Source organism: Amphiura filiformis, chromosome 13 (genome assembly GCF_039555335.1).
Source record: "Amphiura filiformis chromosome 13, Afil_fr2py, whole genome shotgun sequence".
In the NCBI taxonomy this organism is placed as follows: Eukaryota; Metazoa; Echinodermata; class Ophiuroidea; order Amphilepidida; family Amphiuridae; genus Amphiura; species Amphiura filiformis.
Genome location: NC_092640.1, coordinates 4,236,121 through 4,260,339, shown reverse-complemented (window position 1 = coordinate 4,260,339; position 24,219 = coordinate 4,236,121). Strand labels below are relative to the sequence as shown.

At 35.2% G+C, this 24,219-nt stretch overlaps 1 protein-coding gene across 1 annotated transcript; it reads left to right on the top strand.

The window, feature by feature from the left end:
- The first annotated feature begins 987 nt into the window (after positions 1 to 987).
- LOC140167911 (transducin beta-like protein 2) lies at positions 988 to 20,373 on the top strand. Its single transcript, XM_072191200.1, has 11 exons — positions 988 to 1,272; positions 3,761 to 3,958; positions 4,877 to 4,928; positions 5,767 to 5,935; positions 6,317 to 6,422; positions 8,962 to 9,048; positions 11,822 to 11,957; positions 12,376 to 12,425; positions 13,911 to 14,093; positions 14,734 to 14,923; positions 16,039 to 20,373. Exons 1-11 carry the CDS (start codon positions 1,170 to 1,172, stop codon positions 16,079 to 16,081), a joined length of 1,317 nt encoding a protein of 438 aa, XP_072047301.1. The 5' UTR covers positions 988 to 1,169; the 3' UTR covers positions 16,082 to 20,373.
- The last annotated feature ends 3,846 nt before the right edge of the window (positions 20,374 to 24,219 follow it).

Genomic DNA, 24,219 nt, shown 5'->3' with positions numbered 1-24,219 from the left:
ACTGGTACGTTGCCGTTTCATTGACAATCACACACTGAATAAGCCATTATGAAATGATGGGACCTAACAAAATCAGCATCAAATGCAACTAAAATGGGAACTGAATTTTTTCTAGCATGTATGGATTAATAAAATTAAATAAATTACTTGTTTTAGCATATTCAACTTTACTGTGTACCATTTTTTATCAAAAAATTGCTGAATAACAAAGGCAAGCACGCTCCTAAATCTAGTTCATTCGCCCGTTGCCATGAGGGCTCTACAGGAACGGCGACTGAAGGCAGGCCGACTGAAGGCGAAATTTCGAAAAGTAGTAGAGTTGTTTAGCGTGGCAACACTGGTGATATACCAGATTCAGGCGTGCTTGCCTTTATAATTCAGCAATTTTTTGATAAAAACAATGGTATACTTTGAAATTTAATGCGTTTTAATACATGATTTGTTCAACTTTGTGTATTTATACAGTACCCAAACCTGGACCCAAACCTGCTTCACAGATTCGGCGAGCAGGGCACTCTATCCTTTCTACCTCATTGGCCAAAGGTTAGTAAATAATGGTCCGTTCCCAAAATAGGGGATACAATTTAATTGGGCTTTAATTTAACTTTAAATAATGACCTTAGATTGATTTTTAAGATTTAAATTCAAAATCAGCATGAAAATAAAATATACATCAGTTATCTACTACAAACAAAATTAAATTAGAGCTTTAATTATTATTGATTGAAAATATTTAGAACCCCTTTTTAATGTGGATTCGTCCGTCAATGTTTCAGGTGGTTTTAAAAGTAAAAAGATTGCCCTTTAGAAATTAAATCAAATTAAAAATCAAATTAAATCAGTGTTTGCATAAGTGAATAGATTTAGTATGTATTAAATCCATCAGAAAAACCAGACACTTTCATCTAATAAAAAGATCTAACATCAAATATATTTATACCAGATTAGAAATTTTATTTTCGAAATCCAGAAACACCCCTTGCGTGGCATTTTCGAGCAACGCTGTCGAATTCAGCAGCTTTTGCACAGCGAGTCGACAATTTAGGGCCTCCAAAAAGCCACCGATTACTACAAGTTTGCCTTATTTGATTTGAGTCAAACAAAAGCTATAGCTTCATTATGTCAGTACCTAACGATCAAGCCGAGTCTGGCGAGGCGCAACCATTTCTATGGTGGTAGTCACGATGTCTTTGGGTGCTGTGATTTTGTTGTTGATGTTGATGTGTGGACTCGGCCGAGTGACGTCAAAAGATGATCAACAGGAAGGCAAAGGTAACTAAATTCTGAAATAAAAAATGTATTAAAGATATGAACCCCTGAGTTTGAATGAAACTATCATACGGTGCCAGGGTGAATCCAGGTGGGGGGCAGGGGTAGCATTAAGATTAAGGCCTGAAAGTCAGGGTTGTTTTCCTGTGCCGTGTTTTTCACTCCCAAGCTTGCAGAAAATCCAAATACATGGGGTGAAAATTAAATCTCGGGGGCGAAAAATATTTTGCAGTGTACTGAGTGTAGTCAGGGGTAGGAGTAAGGTCCAAAAGTAGAGGGTCAGAGTTCACCCCCGAGCTTGCACATTCCCAATATTGGAGGGTGAAAAATTAATATTTGTTAAATTTAGGGGGTCATTCACCCCCGATCGGGGGTTAACGCTACATCTGGGGGGGGGGTAAGGGTGTCTACATTTACATGTTTCACATTTTTAAAACCGACCGTAAACATGGTAAAATGCACTATCCGTTTAGGAAAGGTGGACTAACCGTTTAAAGGGGCATTTCGTGATCCACAGCCTCATCCCACCACTTTTCTCAAAAAAAGTTGAGATTTTTATATCACTGCATGGAAACCTCTGGCTACATCATGTTTATGTGCAAAATATTTCTTGCAGATTAATTCGTTTAGCAAAGATATCGTGAAATTTGAATTTCGTTCTGGTGCACCAGAACGAAATTACAACGCATTGTCTATGGAGCAGTGTAATACACATAAGGCCCTTCGCACTTGATTATTAGTTTCCTGTTTACCGCCCGCATCCAAAATTGAAAATCTCAAAATAATTAATTATTTTATTTTTATTTCTAATTTTCTCCTTTAAAATAACTTTCTAACTACTTCTACTTGCCATTTTCTGACTTTAATAATATCTACAATAATGATGCATGAATAAAGAGTACAACTCCACCTTCACTTATTTATAAAATCAAATATTGTTATAAAATAATTAAATGCACGCTCTAGTCAAAACAAGTCAATAGTTGCTTGTAATAGTTCAAACTAAATAAAGAAAATAAAAGATAATTAATAATTAATAATTAAAAGTCACCTCGTCCCTTTTTCAAAAACTTTAACAGGAAACTAATAATCAAATGCGAAGGGCCTAATCATGCATAACTCGCGAACGCAAAATCGGAAGCAACTGAAATTTTGGGAATATGTTTTTTTTGTGGATATCTAATGAAAAATGACATAAATAGAGGATGCTAGGATCACGAAATACTCCTTTAAACGTAAAAAATAAAGTTTTCGAAAGTTTTTTTCGACTGGACCTACCGTATTGTGTGTAATAAAGGCACCAGAGGCGTTGTATTTTTCCAAAAGGGGCGCTTTTATTGGAAATGAATTGTGAAAAAAACTTTAAAATCAGGTTAAATTTCCCGATGGTGCTCCTGTAGAAAGGAGGGATTTACACAAGTACCTAATAATGGCGGTGCCCACAGAACAGCGTGTTAATGATATTTTTGTGGTAAATACAACAAATTTACACCTGTAAGTACGGTACATCATCAAGCAATAATCTGGTGAAATTCTACCATAATTAGGCAATGAAATGGATGGAAGTTTGAGTCAGTTTTGTCCATGCAATTGAATTTAGTGATCGTCAATGACATGACTGATGCAAGTTTTAAGCTTACTCAAAGTCAAACAATATGGCATGGAAATGTTTGCATTTTTGTCAATTTTTCATTGAATTGGAGGGGCCTTTATCAGAGGGGGGAGTGTTTATTACAGACAATACGGTAGGTCCAGTGGTTCACCAAAGTCGCTGAAATTGTTGGGTTTTTTACATACGTTTACGGTTAACCGACCGGATTGTGGTCCGTTTTAAAACGTTAGACAAATAACCGTTAATTTACATCCCTGGGGGGGGTAGCTGATGCCGGTCATCCGTGCCATCAGTGTCCGAAATAAGGAAAATATGGAGGTTGTCCCGAGGACAACTAAAGCATGAATTCTGCTTGTCCTCAAAATATTTTGGTTGTCCCCAAAATATAAATGTCATGTTTTTGAGTACAAAGAATCCAAATAGAGGTTGTCCAGGGGATAAGTACATAGCTCAATATGGTTGTCCCCAGTGATTTTTGGACAAGAGGACAAGAGGATAAGCACTTATTTCGAACACTGCGTGCCATGTCATCACAACCCCACCCCCACCGACTGATCAAGAAATCTATTAGGCCAATGGAACTTGATTATTAGTTTCCGATTGGATGTTTGAAAAAAAGGACGAGGTCGCTATTTCATTATTCATTATTCGGTCTCTTTTCATTTACCCATTATGTCAACAAAATCAATGATTTTATGAACAGCTTTCTCCAAATTTAGGTTCTCCACCAGTACCAAAGTATATATTGTTGATGAAAGACCATCTCAAAACCGGTATTAATGCTTAGATCATCTTTACAAAATTCACAACAAATAAACCCAGGCCATGATCCTACTTCTGCATGGAATAAAATCTCTCCCCCTTCTCTTGTTTGTACAGAAGAAGAAGAGAAGAAAACAAAGAAAGAGCCACAGCAGCAGAGCAAGAAGAAATCTCATGGCAAGAATCAGCGAGGCCCACGTGGTCCTAAGTCATTCTCCCATCCTCTGCTGGCTGCAACATTGAAGGAACATAGTGATAACATCCTGGATCTGGACTTCAGTATCAATGGCAAATATCTGGCATCATGTGCTGAGGGTAATCCGTGTCAATATTTTGTATTCTTGTTTTGTGCGTGTACTTTTAGTGGAATAGGGAGTCCTAGTGGTATTGTATATCAAGGGGTCAGTGCAAAAGTACCTCATCTGCAAAATTGATCAAAGGCACTCATTTTAAAGCCAGTAAGCAAATGGCACGAAGGCCAATATGTACATAGTCCCTGAAGAAAGCTTTGTAATTGGGAGGCACCAAGGCCAAGTCTTAAGGCAACAGAGGGCACAGCCTTGGTGGCCTCCATGAAGGTGTCATTTTTGAGAATGCAGAAATTTTATGTCTATTTAGGCCTAAAAAAAAATTGTTTGATTGGCGTAACATAACATTTTTTTTTTACTTTTTACTTTTAAACCTGTAAATTGTGTTTGATAAAGGCCTTGGAACTTTTTTTCTTCTTTTTTCAAAATTTAATTTAATTTAATTAACTTTGTATTATTTTTTTACAAAAAAAAAGTAAGGGTCAGGCCTATGTTTAGGGTAGGTCAGGTTGCGCGAAACAAACAATTTTTTAGGCCATAATATAATTAGGCAGCTATTGCAGAACATAGCCTCTTTGCACTAACCCTTTCTAACATTAACAGAGGATGGGTAGGTCTAAATGGGTTCGCTACTGACCACGCAAAAATATAGGACCTGCCTATCCTTAAAATCATAGTAATTTAGCACGGTACAACAAATTCAAAAAAGTACTGTCTTGACATTTTTAAGGGCTATTTAGACTTGGTCAGCCCACATTTTAAGATCACTTTTCCAAAACATGCTCTTGCCTTGTTTCTTTTTTTTTTTCCTGTTTTTTTTGTGTGTGTGTATGCAAAATTGCAAATTACGATAAAATGATGTATTACAATTGGCCTGTTTTAAAGATAGTATAATTTGTCAAAATTTCATGTTTCAACATTACAGATCGAACTGTGCGTCTTTGGAGTGTGAAGGACTTCAAAGAAAAGGAGCACAAGTAAGTGTGTCTCAATTATTAAGGGAAAGTATTGCTAACTTGCTTTATTGTTCAGCAGTGCAGAGCCCCCTCTGGCTACCTACGTTTGTCGCCCTCTATTGTCGAGATTCCACAATTGACTGTTCCATTTTTAGCATCTTCAGTTTTCTAGCTGCTACTTCCCGCCCTCTCCTCCCATTTAGTTATGCCCTCATAGGCGCTCGACAGCTGAGAGTTTGTTATCTTCTTTTTGTTTTGGGAAAGCGGTTGCTTGGGCGATCGGGTCAGCGCTTGGTGCCTTTTCACAGGCCCCACTTTGCTTCCCATAGCCAGATCAGTGGAACCTGATGCTCTGTTTTGCTCGCTAGGGATCCACTGGTCTCCTCACTATGTTGAAGCAGCTGCTTTCCCCGGTCGGGCAAATTATTCCTTTTCTCACCTATACTATGTATAGGTGAGATTCAGTGTGTTGGGTTAGGCCTACGGTCCCGTCATCCTTCGGACCTTGTGTTGGCGATTGCAATGCGCATAACTATAAAGGCTTTTACCTACTGGGTATTTGTGTACCTGGGTACCTACAGTGTAGACGCAATATATGGGCAGGAAACAGGTACCCATATCCCAAGTGTGAAATTTGCACTCAAGGCAATTTTATCATACAAACAGTTGTGTGTGAGAAGCAATGATATAAATTAGTGAAAATATATGCTTGCAAAATATTTAATGTAAGCACCAGCTTATATTATGAACATATTGTTTAGCTTGTGTGCTAACTAGTGTGAAACTTTTAAAATTGATCTCACATTCATGAGCAATTTTGAATAATCTATGTGGTTGTTTTTAATTGTTTATCTTTCAGATGTGTTCGAGGCAATGTGGAGTATGACCACGCTACCAGGGTCAAGTTTAGCCCTGATTGCAAGGCTTTTATTACAAGCCTTGCAATAGGGAATACAGTGCGTGTCTTCAAGACAGGCAAGAAAGATGATGGGGCAGCACAAATAAGTGCTGGTCTGGATTTCCCTAAGGTAAGTATATGCTGGATTAAAAATATATTTTGTGTCTGACAAATCTGACTAAGCATCTGACAAGTAGAATGTAACCTGCAGTAGGTCAGGGATACTGCATTGTATTCAAATGGACCAAAGTACAACTTTCAAAACTGTATCTTTTCTTACATTAGCTGTATTGACCAAACACAAGAATTTGTGACATTGTAAATTAATCATTTGTCTGAAACGAAATGAGCTACCAGTTTCTTTATTAATTTTTTAGTTTATAAACATTTTTATAAACAAGTTATTCTTAATCTTAACAGTCTTATGGGGGAGCTTAGAACGTTTGTAAACCCTTTAGCTTATCTTAATACCATGGCTTATGGGTGGGTGACTTTGTACTGTTTATTTCAGAAATCCAGCCAAGATATCATCAATATAGGTCTTGGCTCCAATTCCAATGGCAGTTTTGTAATGACTGCTTACAGAGACACAACTATACATATATGGGACACTAAAGGTATGTATGCGAACATGCCATAATAGAACATTTTGTGATAACAGGAAGGATTATTACTTATCATGTGGACCATTTCAATAAACTTTTAACACTTAACTCAAGTAAGGTCGGGTGTTTTAAGGTCGCCTCCTTTCGCGTTACATGGTGATTTTTGCATTCATGACATGTTTTTACCTTTACAAATTCATATTTGCTGAAGTATACCCCCTATGGTAGTAAAAGTATACATTTTCTGAAAGGAAATTGCCCAAGGAATCCAAATATGCACTCAGAATTGACACTAGGTGTAAGATAAAAAGGTAACATTGACTGAAATATGAATTTTTATATATTTTTAGTCATTCAATGTTTTTTACAATAACATTTTCTGTGGTAACCCTATAGCAAAAATAATAATATTTTCTTGCAGAGCACACTTACAACAATATCAAATTGCATGGGGTTCATGATTCACCCAAAATAAATATTTCCATCCCAATTTGGTGCAAATTTATAATCGGAAATTTAATCTTTTCACAGATTCCATGTATGTAAGTGTCTTTAGTTGCCCATTATCACCCCAAAAACCTATCTATTTATATCAGACTAACTAAACACATTCCAACATGCTTTTGTGGCAGGAAGAATCACTGAAACAAGTCATCATAATTTACTTAAAAAACATTAACATACCTGATAAACAACTTGCGTTTACCGAGTAAGTTAATATGTGACATGATCAAGGGGAATGAGTCACATGTCGGCCCTGGTCGAAAATGAGTTTTACACATGTTCCTTAAGAGGACATTTAGAGCTTTTAGAAACTGAAAACCCCAAATTGATACGACTTTTCATTGCGAAGTTACGTCAATTTATCAATAGCTGAAAACAATATAAAACAAAAGAATTTTAACACTTTCTTTGCCAATATCTCAAAATCAATATTAGCGACATCCGACTCATTTCCCTTGATCGTGTCACATATGTCGATGGGAATGCATCTTAAAGATAGTACATGAAATTTATCTATGTCCCATGAAAACAGGCTGATTCTTTCAAACATACATACACAAATATTAGGATTTTAACTTCATAGACTGTAAAAAGTATTTAAAGAGTGCAATTGCACACATTTACATCCACATAGTCCATGCAGGTTGCGTCCGATAGCATGTTTTGATACCAAAATATGATACACAGTCTTTAGGTATGACAGCATCAATTGGCTTTAGGATTGGCTTAGTAGTGATCTGGATTGCCTGAATGTTGTGCAGATTGTACATTTTAGTAGTATCCATTGATGACCTTAGTTCCTGGAGGATACTGATCTTGATGTCCAAATTCATCTTCATTTTCATGGATTTTCCGATTTATTGGATGCAAAAAGGTCTTTAGCATCATGCTGACATTAATTGACTTAAAATAAACAAAAAAGTGCACTCTTAATTACTGGAAGGTATATAGGCCCAACAGTTAACATTATTTGGCTTTTTAAAATAAAATAAATCAATGGACATGAAATATTATTTTAAAAATAATTATTTTCCTACCGATTTGCAAGTTTATAATTGTCACAAAATCACTATGTTATTATTATTTTCTTTATTATCACCTGGTTTGTCCATACTATACATTCATTTACCTACGTGTCAATCATAAAACAATAAAGTAGAATATGTTAGCTTTGTTTTGGTACCAAATTTATAGCCATACACAAAGATTTGACAAAAATATCATCGTTTCTGCAAAAATTGTACTAAAAATGTCAATTTCCCATATAGTTTGTACAGGCGGCGCCGCCTCCGCCGGCGCCGCCTCCGCCTCCACCCCTGTACTTCAAGCTACGAAAAGGTATATCTTCACTTCTGGATGGACTATGGCAATGCCACTTTGCAGGAATATGGCATAATAACACAGCTTTCAAATGAGACCACATGCATTGATCTAGCTTTTGTAATTATGAAAATATATGAGATTAACTGCAGCTTGATAACAAAAAGCGTAACATCTCCACCCTTTTTGGGTGGCGAGTTTAAAACGCGTGACCGTAATCGTTCGTAGAGTTCAGAATACCCAATACTAGACGTAAGGTTACGAAGGGTCCCTGTAGTAAATTCATATTACTTATGTAGAGCACCGTTCGTAAGTTTAGTGAAATGGAACTTACGACGTACGACGAGGTTACGAACGATTTTGAGCTTACAAAGCTTCAGAAAGTTCAGTGAAATGGACCCCAGGCAAGCTAGTATGCTATATTAAAAGTGTTGGTCTTTTATCGTGTTATCAAAAGAGAAAGACAGAAAGTTATTAAAAAATGCTTGAAGTTGAAATTATAAAGTTACTTGCTGAAATGCTGTATTGAAAATATTAAAAAAATCATAATACAAGAACACTTTATGTATGGCTACAGTGAAATATTGGACTCTGATTGGTAATTGAAAAAAAAGACAAATCTGAATTTCAGTCTTGGAGCCAATCTGTATATTTAATCAGTTCGCATGTATTTAATTTTCTTGCATGTAATTTTGTTTTCTTCCATTATGTTTCCTTATACCACTAGGTGAAATCTTAGCAACTTTAGACACCCACCATATGAATAATAATTATGCTGCTGTGTCACCATGTGGTCGCTTTGTGGCATCTTGTGGTAAGTTCATAAGGTGTTTGTGTGGATGGCTACAAACCCAACTGCTATAGTCCGTATACCTTCCTTGAGTCAGTAAACTAAAATCTAATTTTGAGGATTTTCTCAAAAACTGTTAACTGATATGCTAGTTTGATTTCTTGCATCGTTTATTTTCTGAAAATGTATACCTGTATATACTTCTCATCATTGCAGAGATAAAATTAAAAACAATATCTAAATTACTGACTCGAGGAGGGTAAACCGACTATAGGCGACTGTTGAGTGAATGTTCTTAGCCATCCAGTAGCATGTGTACAGCATACGTACAGAATTGGGGCTCTCTCAACATATTAACACCTCATTTGCTGATCAAACTGGTCATCTTGTGCTATTTATTCTTATCAAGGTTATAATCAGTAGGGCAGGTTCAAATGATTTTAGAGGACACATATATTCAAGAATATAAGGTAAGGTAATTAAACACTGAATACTAGAACATAATAGAAAGATTTATGATAATTAAATGACACAATGTATACCTTTGCAAAAATGTGCATGTAGGAGATCTTACAAGTCATGTTAGCCAGTGTAGAGCAAAACTCTGTGCACTTTATTATGAAAAGGACAGGGAGTGTTGTTCAGTGTAATAAGGAAAGTGTAGTGGTCAATGTTATAGAGATGAATGGAGTATATGTTTAAAGGTGAATGATAGTACCAACATGATTACTGTTGTATATTGCTACATGTTGTTACATTTAGATAGAGCTTAGAGCCAGAGAATAGAGTACAAGAAAGTGAACCTTAGAACAGCAAAGTAGAAACTGTCCGCTTATTTCGCATCCCTAAAGAACTCACAAACTGAGACTCATGATGATCCACTGTTTGCAGCCCTCGAAATAAGAAAAAGAATCCAAGGGTCCTCCGGACCCTTGCCTTTGAAATTACTAGAGTCCTCACCAATTGTCAAGGGTCCGACTCCCGGGGTCCGACTATCATGTTGATGTAGACTACATCAGCAGGACATTGAAAATATTTTTCAATGGTCAGTTTGTAACAAACTTCCTTTGAACCTTTAAAAGTGTTCCACCATGCACATGACTAGATCTAAGTCTCCTAAATTCTGTAGTTCTTATATTATGGGCAGTGATGAGCTTAAAGAAGTTGATGAATTCAAGCTGCTTGGAGTTACTTTCAGTAAGGACCTTTCTTTTGACTCTCATATTGGTATTGTGGCTAATAAAATTTCTAAGCTCTCCGGTTTTATAGTTAGATGTACTAGAAATATGACTTCTGATGCTTTACTTAATCTTTACAAATCTCTCATTTTGCCACATATTATTTATTGTGTTTGTGTCTGGTCTCCATTTCAAAGGAATCATATTGATAGGTTGGAAAAAATCCAGAGGAAAATCACTCGTACTTTGTTCTACAAAGATTTTCCTGAAGTTGATTTTGATGATCGTCCATCATATTCTAAGAGGCTTGTAGATCTTGAATTGATTAAGCTTGAGGATGTTTACAAGTGTCAAAGATTAGTCTTGGGATTTAAAATAATCAATGAGATTGGGCCGCCTTCGTTTAGTTCACTGGTTCAAAGAAGTATTTTAGATAATTCTAGGCTATTGCATCAATCTGCCAAATCTTCATCTTTCTTTAATTCTATGTTTGCTTCCCTCCCACGTCTTTGGAATGGAATTCCCTCTGAATTGCATCATGTTAACAATCTTGTTGTATTTAAGTCTGAATGTAAATCTTTTTATTTGAATATGCTTAAGGGGGTACTACACCCCTGCCTAAATTTGTGCCTATTTTTGCATATTTCTTAAAAATTATAGCACATTGGGGACAAATAAGATATGTATATTATAGGGGCAAGGACTACAACTACTGCACTGTAAATTTTATTTCAGCACATACAACAGTTGTGGGGTTACAGTCAAAAATGAGGGAAAACCAATATTTGATCAATAAATCAATAACTACATGCTTTGAGGTGCTGAATTTTCAGTACAGTAGTTGTAGTCCTTGCCCCTATAATATACATATCTTACTTGTCACCAATGTGCTATAATATTTGAGAAAAATGCAAAAATAGGCATAAAATTGGCCAGGGGTGTAGTACCCCCTTAAATGATCTTGTGGTATTTAATGTTTTGGCTTATGTATTTTCAAATGCCTGTATTTTATGTAAAAAATATATATAAAGCCTATATATATTTTTTTTGTACTTTCAAGTTTAATCTTTTTATTCATGTGCAGGATGAGTGGGCACTTCTGTGTTTGGGCTTTTAGCCCATTCACTCATCCTGAATTACTTGCTTTAGTCATGTGTAAGAAATGTAAAGTGTGTGTAAATGTACTGTTATTTTGTTAATTTGTATTTTGCAAGTAATTCAAATAAATATTATTATTATTATTATTATTATTAAATATTATTATTATTAAATATTATAGAAATTACCTCCTGCTTGTGCACTAACATTTATGATGTTTATAGCAGTCGCAAGTCACAGTATGTCGTTGTCGACAATAAGACAATAGCAATGTATGATTTGTACTTAATTATTTAATGTTGTAACGTGTATTATGTAAACCAGATTTTTCAGTGGAATAACAAAACTAGGATTTTCTGCTCTTTGCTTGATTCAATTTTTACGGGTCAGGCGGACCCGCACCATAGAAAAAGTGCTTGGTCCGCGCCTAATTTCACGGGGTATTTGACGCAAGGACGCGCCTTATTTCGAGCGCTGACTGTTTGGAAACCTGTAATAAAGAATCTGATTGTGATTTACAGGTTTCACCCCTGATGTCAAGGTATGGGCGGTTGTATTTAACAAAGGAGGCGAGTTTGTTGAAGTAAGAAGAGCTATGGAACTCAAAGGCCACAAAGCTAGTGTCTACTACTTCTCATTTAATATTGATACAACAAGGTAAACCTGTGTATTTTTTCTTCTTTATGTTCAACATAGGATAGATGTTATTGATAGACATGACAATTGGTTGGTGCCATATCATGTAAATGCCACATACCTGTTTCAAAGGGTTACAGAACTGTTTGTCTTCAAAAGTATCACATTGCTGTTTGCCTAAAGCTGTATTGACTGTCGTAATAAAGCATTGCTTTCTTGAGAGTAAAGCTTGGCTTTCTTAAAGCAACACAATGTCACAATGCGTAATGACCCCAATGCCTTGTGATGCACACATGCTAAAAAGGTGGTAAAGTGTGACCTTTCTGCAGTACCAAACGTCTCAAACAACATTTTGTCAGCCACACAATTGCAAGTGATTACCAGCCCCCTGCCATGAGTGTCATCTAACTTCATCTTACATCGTATTTTCTCTTTATAGAACAGCAACTGTATCAAAAGATGGTACATGGAAACTTTGGGATACAGAAGGTTAGTGTTGTAAGACCATAGCTCAGTTTTATGACCTCCATATCTCATAGGTCATACCTTAAAGCCATAATGTACGATCTTTTTTCAGAATATACCTCTATTTTTTTTCAAAACCGATTTTTTGGCACATTTGTAATACTTACACATGTTCCAACTTTTAAAAATCTATGATCAAACTGTTAAATTCGCCCTATTTGTAGCAAAACGGGATGATTTTCTGTTGGTCCGACATATTATCATAATTTTTCAGATTATGATAATATGTCAGAACGATCACAAATCGTAGTCTCCTACGAAGCCAGTTTGGTTACGCTCCCTCCACATGTGGAGGGAGCATTACCAAACTGGCTGCGTAGGCACCTTTGTTTCAGATGGACATTTTATTGTGAAAGGACCTATTATGTCATTGTACAAGCAATACAATAAAAAAAATTCCACATAGCCCCCGAATGAAAAGTATTTTATTATCTTTGTAATCACTCAAAAAGCATTTTGTGTGAATTTTACATCCGAACTAGAGGCTATTCAATTTTTATGGGCCTTTTTATTTTACATGTAAAGTCTATGGGGGTAACAATTAGAAATGGACGGCAATATTGAAAAACCCTCATTTTGGGCCATTTTGGACACTAAAATGACAATAAAAAAAGAATAGCACTTAGTTTGGATGTAAAATTCACACACAATGCTACCTGAGTGAGTACAAACATAATTAAATACATTTCATTCGGGGGCTATGGTAAAAACAAAAAATGTCCTATACCTTAATGGTTATGGAACAAAGGTGATAGGAGACTAACTCTGAGGTCACACTCGCCGTCCTGATACAAAAAGTGCAAGATATTTCGAGTGATAGAAGTGAAGTTTATGATGTTGTTTCTTTGCAAATTCCCAATGTTTTTCACGTCCAAATGTATTGGAAACTTTCATAATGATTGCATATTATCATTTTGGAAGAAAAAAGAGAAAAATCTAAGAATTTAAAAAGATTGTACATTAAGGCTTTAATACAAAGTAGGTAATGGTGTCTCCACATCAAGTTTCATAGGATATGCAAGAGGATACCTAGAATATATAAAAACAGAAAGAATCCATGAGCCAGGTATACCAACTTGATGGGAACAAGACAAAGACAAAATTAGATAAAAAAACAAAACAAATGCAGTATGTAAACCATGGAAGTGTACACTGACACTGCATTAGTAAAAATCCAAAACCACAAGGGTGGTAGACAAAAGTAAACAAAATTATAACCAACGTTTCAGGCACCTTAATACACAGCCAAGTATGTATCATACTAGGAATTTATATAAGGAATTCAGAAAGTATGCTTGGTTACTTTTAAGTTTGATCAAAACAATTAAATTTCAAAATTGCTTCATTTGACCTGATTGGATCAGATTGTGTTACAAATAAAACAGAACTTCTTCACATAACCACATGAATAATCTTGATTTATCTCCCTTTGTTCTTCTTTCTTTTCAGTTGAATACAACAAAAACCAAGACCCATATTTATTATACACTGGCAGCTACACACATTTAGGACCAAGTCTAATAGCTCTCTCAGCAGATGCCAATTCATTAGCAATAGCCCATAGCAACAGATTATGGGTGTTCAACACCAAGTCAGGAGAAGAAGAAGAAAGCTTTGAGGATGTACACACACGTAAGTATAGTCCACTTGCTCTATGAAAAAGGATATAAATCCAGGCCCAATTACTGGTAATTACCCCCTTTGGCCAATTTCACTCCCAGCTGGACAAGCCCACCCCAATAATAAACCACAGTAGACAAGGCAAAAGATAGAAAATTGTTATGTAATAATGTTATTATGGAACTTACTGGCACACTTTTCATACCATGTTGATAGCTCTATAATAGCATATCAGCAGGGGATAATTGGAGGGATTAGTGGTTTTGATTTTTATTCCTTTTTTGTAGAGCAAGTAGAGTATATGTCTATAGGGTAGGCAGAAATTAAGGTTCAAAGGTCATTGAGGGGTCATTTCTAGGAAAATAGCCCATAGTAATATAGGGTATATGTGTTCAACACCAAATCAGGAGAAGAAGAGAGCTTGGCGGATGTACACACACGGAAGTTTGTCTATAGGGTGGTCATAAATTTGGGCCCAAAGGTCATTGAGGGGTCATATCTAGGACAATAGCCCATAGTAATATTAGGGTAAAGTAAGTGTATATTGTGCATAATGCTCTTGTCAATTTGCAATATGCTTACCAAATTACCTTTGATCCCAGTGCTTTATTAGTAACATACTAAGTGATTTGTGACATTTTACTATTTCTAGAACCAATTGCCAAAGTTGCCTTTGATCCCAGTGGCCGTTACCTAGCAACAACCGGAGACAGACATCTTAGGATATTGCATAATGTGACAGGCCTGAGAGCAAATATACTTGACATGGAGACCAAGATGAAGAAACATACCACCTCAAAAGCCTTGAAAGAAAGATTAGAACACCAAATACAGGAAACAAGGTGAGATTGATTGGTAACATTGATTGATTGATTGATTAATTTTGAGAGTAAGAAATCTAAAACGTCAAAAGCCAACAATCAACATTGTATGTTTGAGAACACCCAATGCAGAAAACAAAATGAGATTGATTTGATAGATTGAGTGATTGATATGGAGAGCTAGATGAAGAAATGCACCACCTAGAAAAAAAGCCTTGGAAGAAAAGAACACCATATACAGGAAAGAAAGGGACATACCTCCTCAGATAATCCCCTCCCTGGACAGCCCTGGACAAAAACTACCTATTTCTGGACATTGGCTGTGATTGATTGATTGATTGATTGATTCGTTGAATTACTGACTAATTGATTGATTGATTGATTAGTTAGATAAGTTTAACTTGAATTAAGATGGTCCCACCTTCAGGGAATTGATATAGCATGTAAAATCTAAAGATAAAATTATTGAACCAATTATCATTTTGAATATTTGTTGTTGATTCCTGAATCAGCTATCATGGCATGATCAAATATATACTTTGAGAATATTACAATATATATAAAATTAATGATAAATTTATTTGAAGGAGTATTTTTGGGGGGGTTCTAGCATCCTCTTTTATTGTATGTTTGAGTAGGTATCCACAAAAAAGGTTTATTCCCAAAGTTTTGGATGCTCTTCCCATTTTTTCGTCTTTAAGGCGACAAAAAAACACCTTGTTCTACGGGCGGACAGCCCTTTCAAGTGGGGTCAGTTGGTCAGGCCTTTTTTTTTTTAAAAAAGGTTTATTCCCAAAGTTTTGGATGCTCTTCCCATTTTTTCGTCTTTAAGGCGACAAAAAACACCTTGTTCTACGGGCGGACAGCCCTTTCAAGTGGGGTCAGTTGGTCAGGCCTTTTTTTTTTTACAAAAAAGGTTTATTCCCAAAGTTTTGGATGCTCTTCCCATTTTTTCGTCTTTAAGGCGACAAAAAAACCCCTTGTTCTACGGGCGGACAGCCCTTTCAAGTGGGGTCAGTTGGTCAGGCCTTTTTTTTTTTTTTTGTTGTTGTTTGTTTTTGTTTTTACTTTTTTGTACCTGTACTGTGTACTATTTGCATGTGGTGTAATTTTGTGTCTTTTAATGTTTATTTCAGAAATAAACTTGCTGAAATTCTGGGAGAAACCAAGGAAGAATGAGATACCATCTGACAAACTTTGGCATGGAATGATTGGAAGAAGATTTTATATCACAAGAAGAAAATGTTTAAGGAATCTCAATCGTATAATTTTGAAAAACAATCTTGTTATATTTTTGCATTTGTTGAATCTTATCAATCAATGAACACATTTTTATAGGCAACTTTAGCATCCCAGCAAACACAAATGTTTTTAAAACATTACAATACAAACACGTTTTGCTTTGGTCAAAACATTTTTATTAAATTTAAATGTTGGGTTTATATAAAGATCATGAAAACCATTTTAAAACGTATGATATGAATAAACACTACAACAACGTTGTAAAAGTGCACGTTGTCAAATTGTTATTGAAAAATATTTTCTAGTAACATTTTTGACAAAATATTTTGTCAACACTTAATAGCAGTAAAGAGATTCATTTGGTAGGATTGTTGAGATCATAAACTGATATTTTTGTTAGCCGAATCCAAGTAAATACTACTCACGAATCTGAGCTTTGGCCACCTTGACTGATGGCTTGATCACAGATGAACTGGTCCGCTGCTTTTCCCACGAGACTTGGTTGTTAACGACCCATCCTCATTACACGGAATTGATGTTGATTTTAGCAGTGGGTCATATACATGATCTAGAAAGTGTGCACCTTCGTCACGGTTGAGTGAGTTCTTGCCCCTCCTTCTGATTTGGATGGCCTGGTGAAAATTGAAATAGCAAAAGGAAACCCAGTTTTGTTTTGTAAACTTTGATGCCTGATTTGTCTTAATAGCCCCAGATTAGTTGCCATGGTGACCCTTTGAATGAAAAAGACCCATATTCAAGAGTTGCACCTTAAATGTTGCTTTTGTTGCTATAGTGCTTGGTCGTCACTGGTCACCTCGGGTCAGAGAATGTATTGGAACACAGACTTGAGTAGCTTTATATAGCTTAAACTTTCGAAAATTCATCCTTTTCTTTCAAGGAGTCACCATAGCTACAAACTTTGAGCTATCCAGACAAATGAGTTATCAAAATTAGCAGAATTAACCCGAGTTCATGTTCGCATGTTTTTCCTACTTCAGTTTTTTAATTTGATGCATATATTTTTAGTTCTATCTCGTAATAGGAGGGGGGGTAATTTTTTGTAGTTGTTTATAAAATTATTATATCACTATATGTTGCTGTACTGTAAGGTCAGAGGTCTTTCCATATTTGGTCTTGTTCTGAGACCAATTATATGCAGGTGTGTTCTGCAGATCGACAAGAAAAACAAATATCCAAATATTTCATTATTCAATAATCATGATTTGCAATTTTCAGTACATATCATAATATTTTCTGAGTGAAGTAATTGGATTGGGTATCATTGACACCTTTGCTGTAGTATCATTAGATGAGTGCAGATTCAGAAGAAAGCGTACAGGTAAATTAAAAAACACAATTGATTTTGCTTGAAAGACTCGGTGGCATAGCTAAGATTTTTTTGGACTTCGACATGCTTACATTTTCATTCAACTTCAGTTAATCACTTTTTAAACCCCCAATGCAGGAAGCAAAAATATGCCTTTAAAGGAAGTTGACCTGATATATTTAGAAAATAGAATTCTTTGAAATTGATGTTTAACCTAAAATGGTGTCCCTTTCAAGAATTCATGCATAAAGAGCACATAAATGTTTCTTGTAAATGGGACTAATTCCTGACATTTATACGACGTGATAATCATGACAATATAGTCTACAGTGTTTTTATTAATGATATTCATTTAAAAAAATGATATCAAATGAGAGATCCTATTTTCCTCATAAACATATTGAAATTAGGAGTTCCAAATGGGTGTATTTCTGAAGGTATCGTCAAAAAACTGTTGAATTAGTCTCAAATGTTGTATACCAAAGACTATATAACTCAACAGTTTCTTGATGATATCTTTGGAAATATACTGATTTTGAATGCCTAATTTCAATATGTTTTAAGGGATGGGGTATGAACGTTTGGACAGTATTTATTGTGGGACATTAGAGCACATCAGACATATCAAATTGCATTCTGAATACGAAGAATGTCCTTCTGATTTCAAATAATTTAGATTTTTTGAAATTCGCAATGTAATACACATTTTATGGCAAATGATTAAAAATTGATATTTTTGATATTTAACAGTAAACTCGAAGTAAACTTTATAAATCTGATGATTTATACTTAAAGTGTGTGTAGGTGGGATGAAAAGCCGACGATCAATTGAAAATTTTGACCTATAATATTGAAGATATGGATTTTTTCCCAAAACACCAAAAAAAATTAGGTCTTTTGGGAAAAAATCCATATCTTCAATATGAAAGGTCAAAATTTTCAATTGATCGTCGGCTTTTCCTCCCAGCTATATACACTTTAAGAATATATCATTAGATTTATAAAATTTACTTCGAGGACTGTTATATATCAAAAATGTGAAAAATATCAAATTTTAATAATTTGTCATAAAATTTGTATTATATCGTGAATTTAAAAAATGAAAATTATTTGATATCAGAAAGACATTCTTCGTATTCAGAATGCAATTCGATATGTCTGATGTGCTCTTATGTCCCACAAAAAATACTGTCGAAATGCTCAAAACACTCATTCCAGATCCCTTAATAAGAAAAATATGATCTTTCACCTGATACCAAAATCTGCATTTTGATGGGGGTAAAGTGGGGGATGAGGCTGTCAATCAGGTTACCCAATAATATTGTGTATCATCTCAGTCTTGAGATACCATTCGTCGTGTCGGTGCAATAACGTTGTGAGGGACATTTCAGTGATTTTGCAGCAGAAACATTTTTGTGTTTCAATTATCACTAACATGACGCATTCCCGGGGGAGACAAAAATATGAATCATGGTTTTAATTTCCGCTATCTTGTTAAAGAGGGTAGGCAGGACCAATAGTTTCAGTAATGGATAGTATGATTAAATACTGGACTTTGACATCTTTACATTTTCATTCAAGTTCAGTTAACTTTTTTTAATCACTTTTATAGTCGGACAGTTTGCTACTGTTTTAGTGGTGACTTGCATCTAAGCCCCAACTTTTGTTGTTATGTGTATTAACGTTTGGGATTTCCCATCTTTGCTGGCAAAGAAATAAATTTGAAACGTTTGACTCAAGATCAACGACATCTGGTAACTCCACCTTGTCACAGGTCAATGACCTTTTGCCGCCTGGAGATGAATTAGGTGCGATACCGTAGCCTCTCAAAATAAAAATGAGTCCAGTTGATACGTTTTACGATTCTATTTTTATTATACCTGGATAGTTACTTTGATAACACTTTAATGCGTTTCTTTTCATAATTGCAAAATACTACTGTTATGTGTACTAGTAACCCACACTGCAATTGGTTCTTTTCATGTAAAACAAGGGGAATCTTAAGCTAGAAAGTTTTTGTAAGATCAGCAATGTTTTTACCATCTTTCTTGCCTTGTCAATCATGTCAATCTAAATGTCAAAATGATAACTTATTTGGTGAAGGTTTTTATGTAATAAATGGGGACATTCCTCAAATAGCATATTTAAGTCATATTGTTTGTTTTCCTGTTTATGCCTTCACCGTCATTCCGTCGAAGCTTGGGAGAGCAATTTATTGGAACTGAAAAAGGCGTATCGTGATGTAATTTGGTGGAAAGGATGCAATTAGCACAAATTCTATGAGCTTTTTGTCGCAAAATATGCTAATTTGGTAGCTAATTTGCATCAATTTGCATAAATGTCCCTGATGTCAATTTCTTGGAACTGATAAGGCTTAAATTATAGTGATGTGCCTTGGTGGATGGTGGCAATTAGTAGTCTTTAACCCTAGAACTACGAAGGGGGGGGGGTAGACTATGCCATAGTCGAATTTTATTAAAAATATGTTATTATTAGTCATGATGAACCCATTTCGTTGAACTCAAAATTATACTGATGTTTATTAAAATTAAAGCATTCAATAGTAAAATGGTCATAAAGAGTTAAAAAATATCAGATGATTAGTGACAATAAAAGTAATTGAATGCAACATTATCTTGCATAATTATAATGGCTCACTTTAATACTGAACAATTCTGATTTTGGATCTACCAGTTTATTGATAGCGAACCCCGAAAATTCGACTATGGACTTTGAATTGTAAGCAGAACTTTACCCCCTGGACTTTGCTCTCTAAAAACACACTGTCAAGCATACTTGTTTATCAGTCCATTAACCACAAGTACTAAGCATGGACGCGCTAGATGTTTGATGAGAGATTAACTTTCGCGTCAACACAAAAGCGCCGCAAATACCACAGACAGTTGTGTACGGTGTAGTTAATGGTAATGGCGCGGGCCCAGAAGCTTTAAACCATAGCGAGATATGGGCGACCAATCACAAGGCAGATCCATTTAAAGATGCATTACATCATGGCCAATTTTAGTTAGGCCAGAAATTGGCCTAACTCTCCATAGAGTCCCGTGTTAAAAATCTTAACCGCAAGGCAAAGTCAGTAGTCCACTTGGGAAGCTAACACAGAGAGGGAGTAGGGTGACTGAAAAGATCAGATGTGAAAATCTATCAATTATGCACACATTAATTAAATCAGAGTTTTAAGCTTAAATAATATCCAGAGTCTGCACAATGGGCAAGTGGACTACAGGGGTAGTCTGGGGGTACCAAGATTGTTTACGCCCAAACGACCTAAGCTAATCGTAGATATACCCTTTGTGCTCATTTTAGTGATAAAATATTTACCCCAGCACCTTACCCGGGGTAGGACCAGCCATCAAAAATTGACCGGGGGTGATGAGCCCCGTCATTGGTTTGTACAGTAAAATCCACGATTTTCATCGCTCTCTTGCAAAAATATATCCCAAGAGCTACTGACCTTTTACTTGCTAGTTCTTAGGTTGACATAGTTATTTTCTTTTATATTTAGGAGAAAATTCAGTGAAAATTGCATGTTTGTTTTGAGTTTTTAGCCGAAAAATCAATTTTGCCAATACTTTTGTACATAGCCAGAATTTCAAATTGGGGTGGGGGTGCAACCCCCCTCGTAGTCCGTGATACAAAATATTAATATGTCTCAGTAGTTCTTGGATTTTGTCATTTTTGATGGCCGGTCTTACCCCGGGTAAAGGTGCTGGGTAAAAATTTATCACATAAAGACCCATTCAGTGATCCCAGCACAAGTGTAAACAAAATTAAAATTGTTTATAAATTGCTTAAAAGTGAAGGATAAGTCCTTCAAATTGTCATTTTGGTATTTTTGAAATGACAAATGTGGCAAAAAAAACCCGAAGAAAACAGCAGTAGCCTACTGACGAAGTTGAAGCCCCATTCAAATACACGTAGCTAATTTAGATACTGTCAGTATCCAAATTACAGATTCGTGTAAAATGTCTTATTTTGTCTTATGTTATTATTTTGCTATGTTAGCACATCTATGACAATGACAAAGGAACCAAAATCTGAATTTTAATGATTTTTACGATCGTCCTGCTGCTTCTGCTTCTGCTGGATTACTCCTCAACGCTACAATATTGTAATCAGACGAGGAGGAAGTTGTGCGCAATGCGTTAAAGATGTTATACTTGTTGACTTTGATAGTGGTTCAGGACCTCTTGCTTAAAGCCATATTATAACATTATCATACAAAATAGATTAGCATTTCTTTGCCATAAAATGTTAGCTTTTACTGTCAGATATATCCCTTTTATTTTTGAGCCGAACAACTACGGCAAAGCAAAGATAAAAATTCCCTTTAAAAGGGAAAGCCAGCCTCAATGTAGAAGAGGTCTTGTAATTAGTTTTGGTCAATGTGAAAGGCATTTTTAGGATCACGGCTTACTACATCCATGTTACATGACAGTCCACCAAACCATCAACGGTGAGAAGATGTACACTGAAACTGCAGAAAACATTAACTCCTAATCTCCTGTCAACTCTTTAATTCATTATTGTTCATTATTATTAATTCATTATTGTTCTCTAAATTGTTCTGTTCTGGTTTTATTTGTCTTTTCAGCTTTTTACTCACGATATTTCAATTTTCAATTTTTAATACCATAACTTACGAACTCAATTTCTTCGCTTAGGAATGTCCGATTTTATTGGGGAAAACGGCGTTGTGGAGCAAAATAGCTCTTTATGTGAAAGCCTCCAAATTTATAAGCTGTCCAAAAGATGTCTGTTTTTGACATGATACGCCACATTTCTTAAAGACCCATTCAGTGATCCCAGTGCAAGAGTAAAAAATTAAAATTGTTTATAAATTGCTTAAAAGAGAAGGATAGGCCTAAGTCATTCAAATTGTCATTTGGTATTTTTGATACTGTCAGTATCTAAAAATACAGATTCGTGTAAAATGTCTTATTTTGTCTTAAATAGGCCTACACGGCTTTTGGCTGAACCATTCGCAGACTTAGCACATCTATGTAATAACAAAGGTACGGTACCAAAATTTTGATGATTTTACGATCGTCCGGATGAGCAAATCACTGAATGGGCCTTTAATATTAATAATAGATAAGCTGCCTTTAAAAATATAAATTGCTTAAAAGAGAAGGATAGGCCTAAGTCATTCAAATTGTCATTTGGTATTTTTGAAATGCCAAATTTGGCAAAAAATGAAGAAAACAGCAGTACTGACGAAGTTCAAGCCCCGCCATTCAAATACTTGTAGCTAATTTTAGATACTGTCAGTATCTAAAAATACAGATTCGTGTAAAATGTCTTATTTTGTCTTAAATAGGCCTACACGGCTTTTGGCTGAACCATTCGCAGACTTAGCACATCTATGTAATAACAAAGGTACGGTACCAAAATTTTGATGATTTTTACGATCGTCCGGATGAGCAAATCACTGAATGGGCCTTTAATATTAATAATAGATAAGCTGCCTTTAAAAATATTATTGACAATGTTGAGAGTATAGGAATTACCTTGAAAAATGTCTCAAAAATACAACATGCCAGTTATATTCCGGTCTGAAACGATCAGACAATATTTTAAACATTAATAACATCATAAACCCAAATCGTGAAAAAATCACCCCGGGTAGATTTTTGGCTATTTCTCCATTTACGATCCTGCCCAAAAGTGTCTGCTTTCGATATACCACGTCACAAATACTACACTGCACTGACTGCAGGTTTTAGTTAAAAGGGCATTTTGTGATCCACAGCATCATCCCCTAACTTTTCTCAAAAAAAGTTGAGATTTTTATATCACTGGAAACCTCTGGCTACATAATGTTTATGTACAAAATATTTCTTGCAGATTAATTCGTTAGCAAAGTAATCTTGAAATTTGAATTTCGTTCTGGTATACCAGAACAAAATTGCAACACATTGTGTACACATAACCATGCATAACTCGTAAAGGCAAAATCGGAATCAACTGAAATTTTTTAGAATAAGCTTTTTTGTGGATATCTACTGAAAAATGTCATAAAAAGAGGATGCTAGGATCACGAAATACTCCTTAAATTCGCCATATAACATAATATAAACTCACCTTACATGTACATTTTTTATTTTTTAAATAATTTGATATTAATTCGCAATGTATAGTTTACTATATGATAGATGGTGGCAAGAACATTTATAAAGGACTGATTACTCACTGCAATCTTCACTCTTGTGTGTTTTGACTGTAAGTTTATGAATCAAATAAAAAGATAGAAAGTAGCTTCACTTACGTTATGTGTCATTTTATTTATAACATAGAAGTTATTAAATTAATAAAGTAAGACAATTTATTTATCTATAAGTGCATGTCAAATGGGTACATTGTTCAATACTATAGGCCTACATGCATAAATTATGCCCATATTATAGCTAGCTAGGCCCTAAAACTTTATTTTGCATCGGATTTTTCCCGTTGAAAAGGCAAAACTGATGTTCATGATAGCAACTATTTCATCAATAGCATTTTGAGTCATTTTTATCCAAAAACGACACAGGATAGGATAGATAATTACTTTGACATCAATATGGTCCATATGATGAAGATTTTGATTCTTAGATCTGTTATCAACATGATATCACCACATCTGTGATATCACGCTGTTCAGTGGTCAAGGACCCCGAATCAAAGACACTGAAATGACATACTTTTCTTCTGCTGACCATATGATGCTGTATATTAACTATTATTGTTA

Excerpts from the sequence above, each read along its gene's own strand:
- LOC140167911 (XM_072191200.1), top strand. The coding sequence starts at position 1,170 with ATGGTGGTAGTCACGATGTCTTTGGGTGCTGTGATTTTGTTGTTGATG. Across the intron at positions 4,929-5,766 it reads TTCAAAGAAAAGGAGCACAA|ATGTGTTCGAGGCAATGTGG; the intron begins GTAAGTGTGTCT and ends TTTATCTTTCAG. Across the intron at positions 14,094-14,733 it reads CTTTGAGGATGTACACACAC|AACCAATTGCCAAAGTTGCC; the intron begins GTAAGTATAGTC and ends TACTATTTCTAG.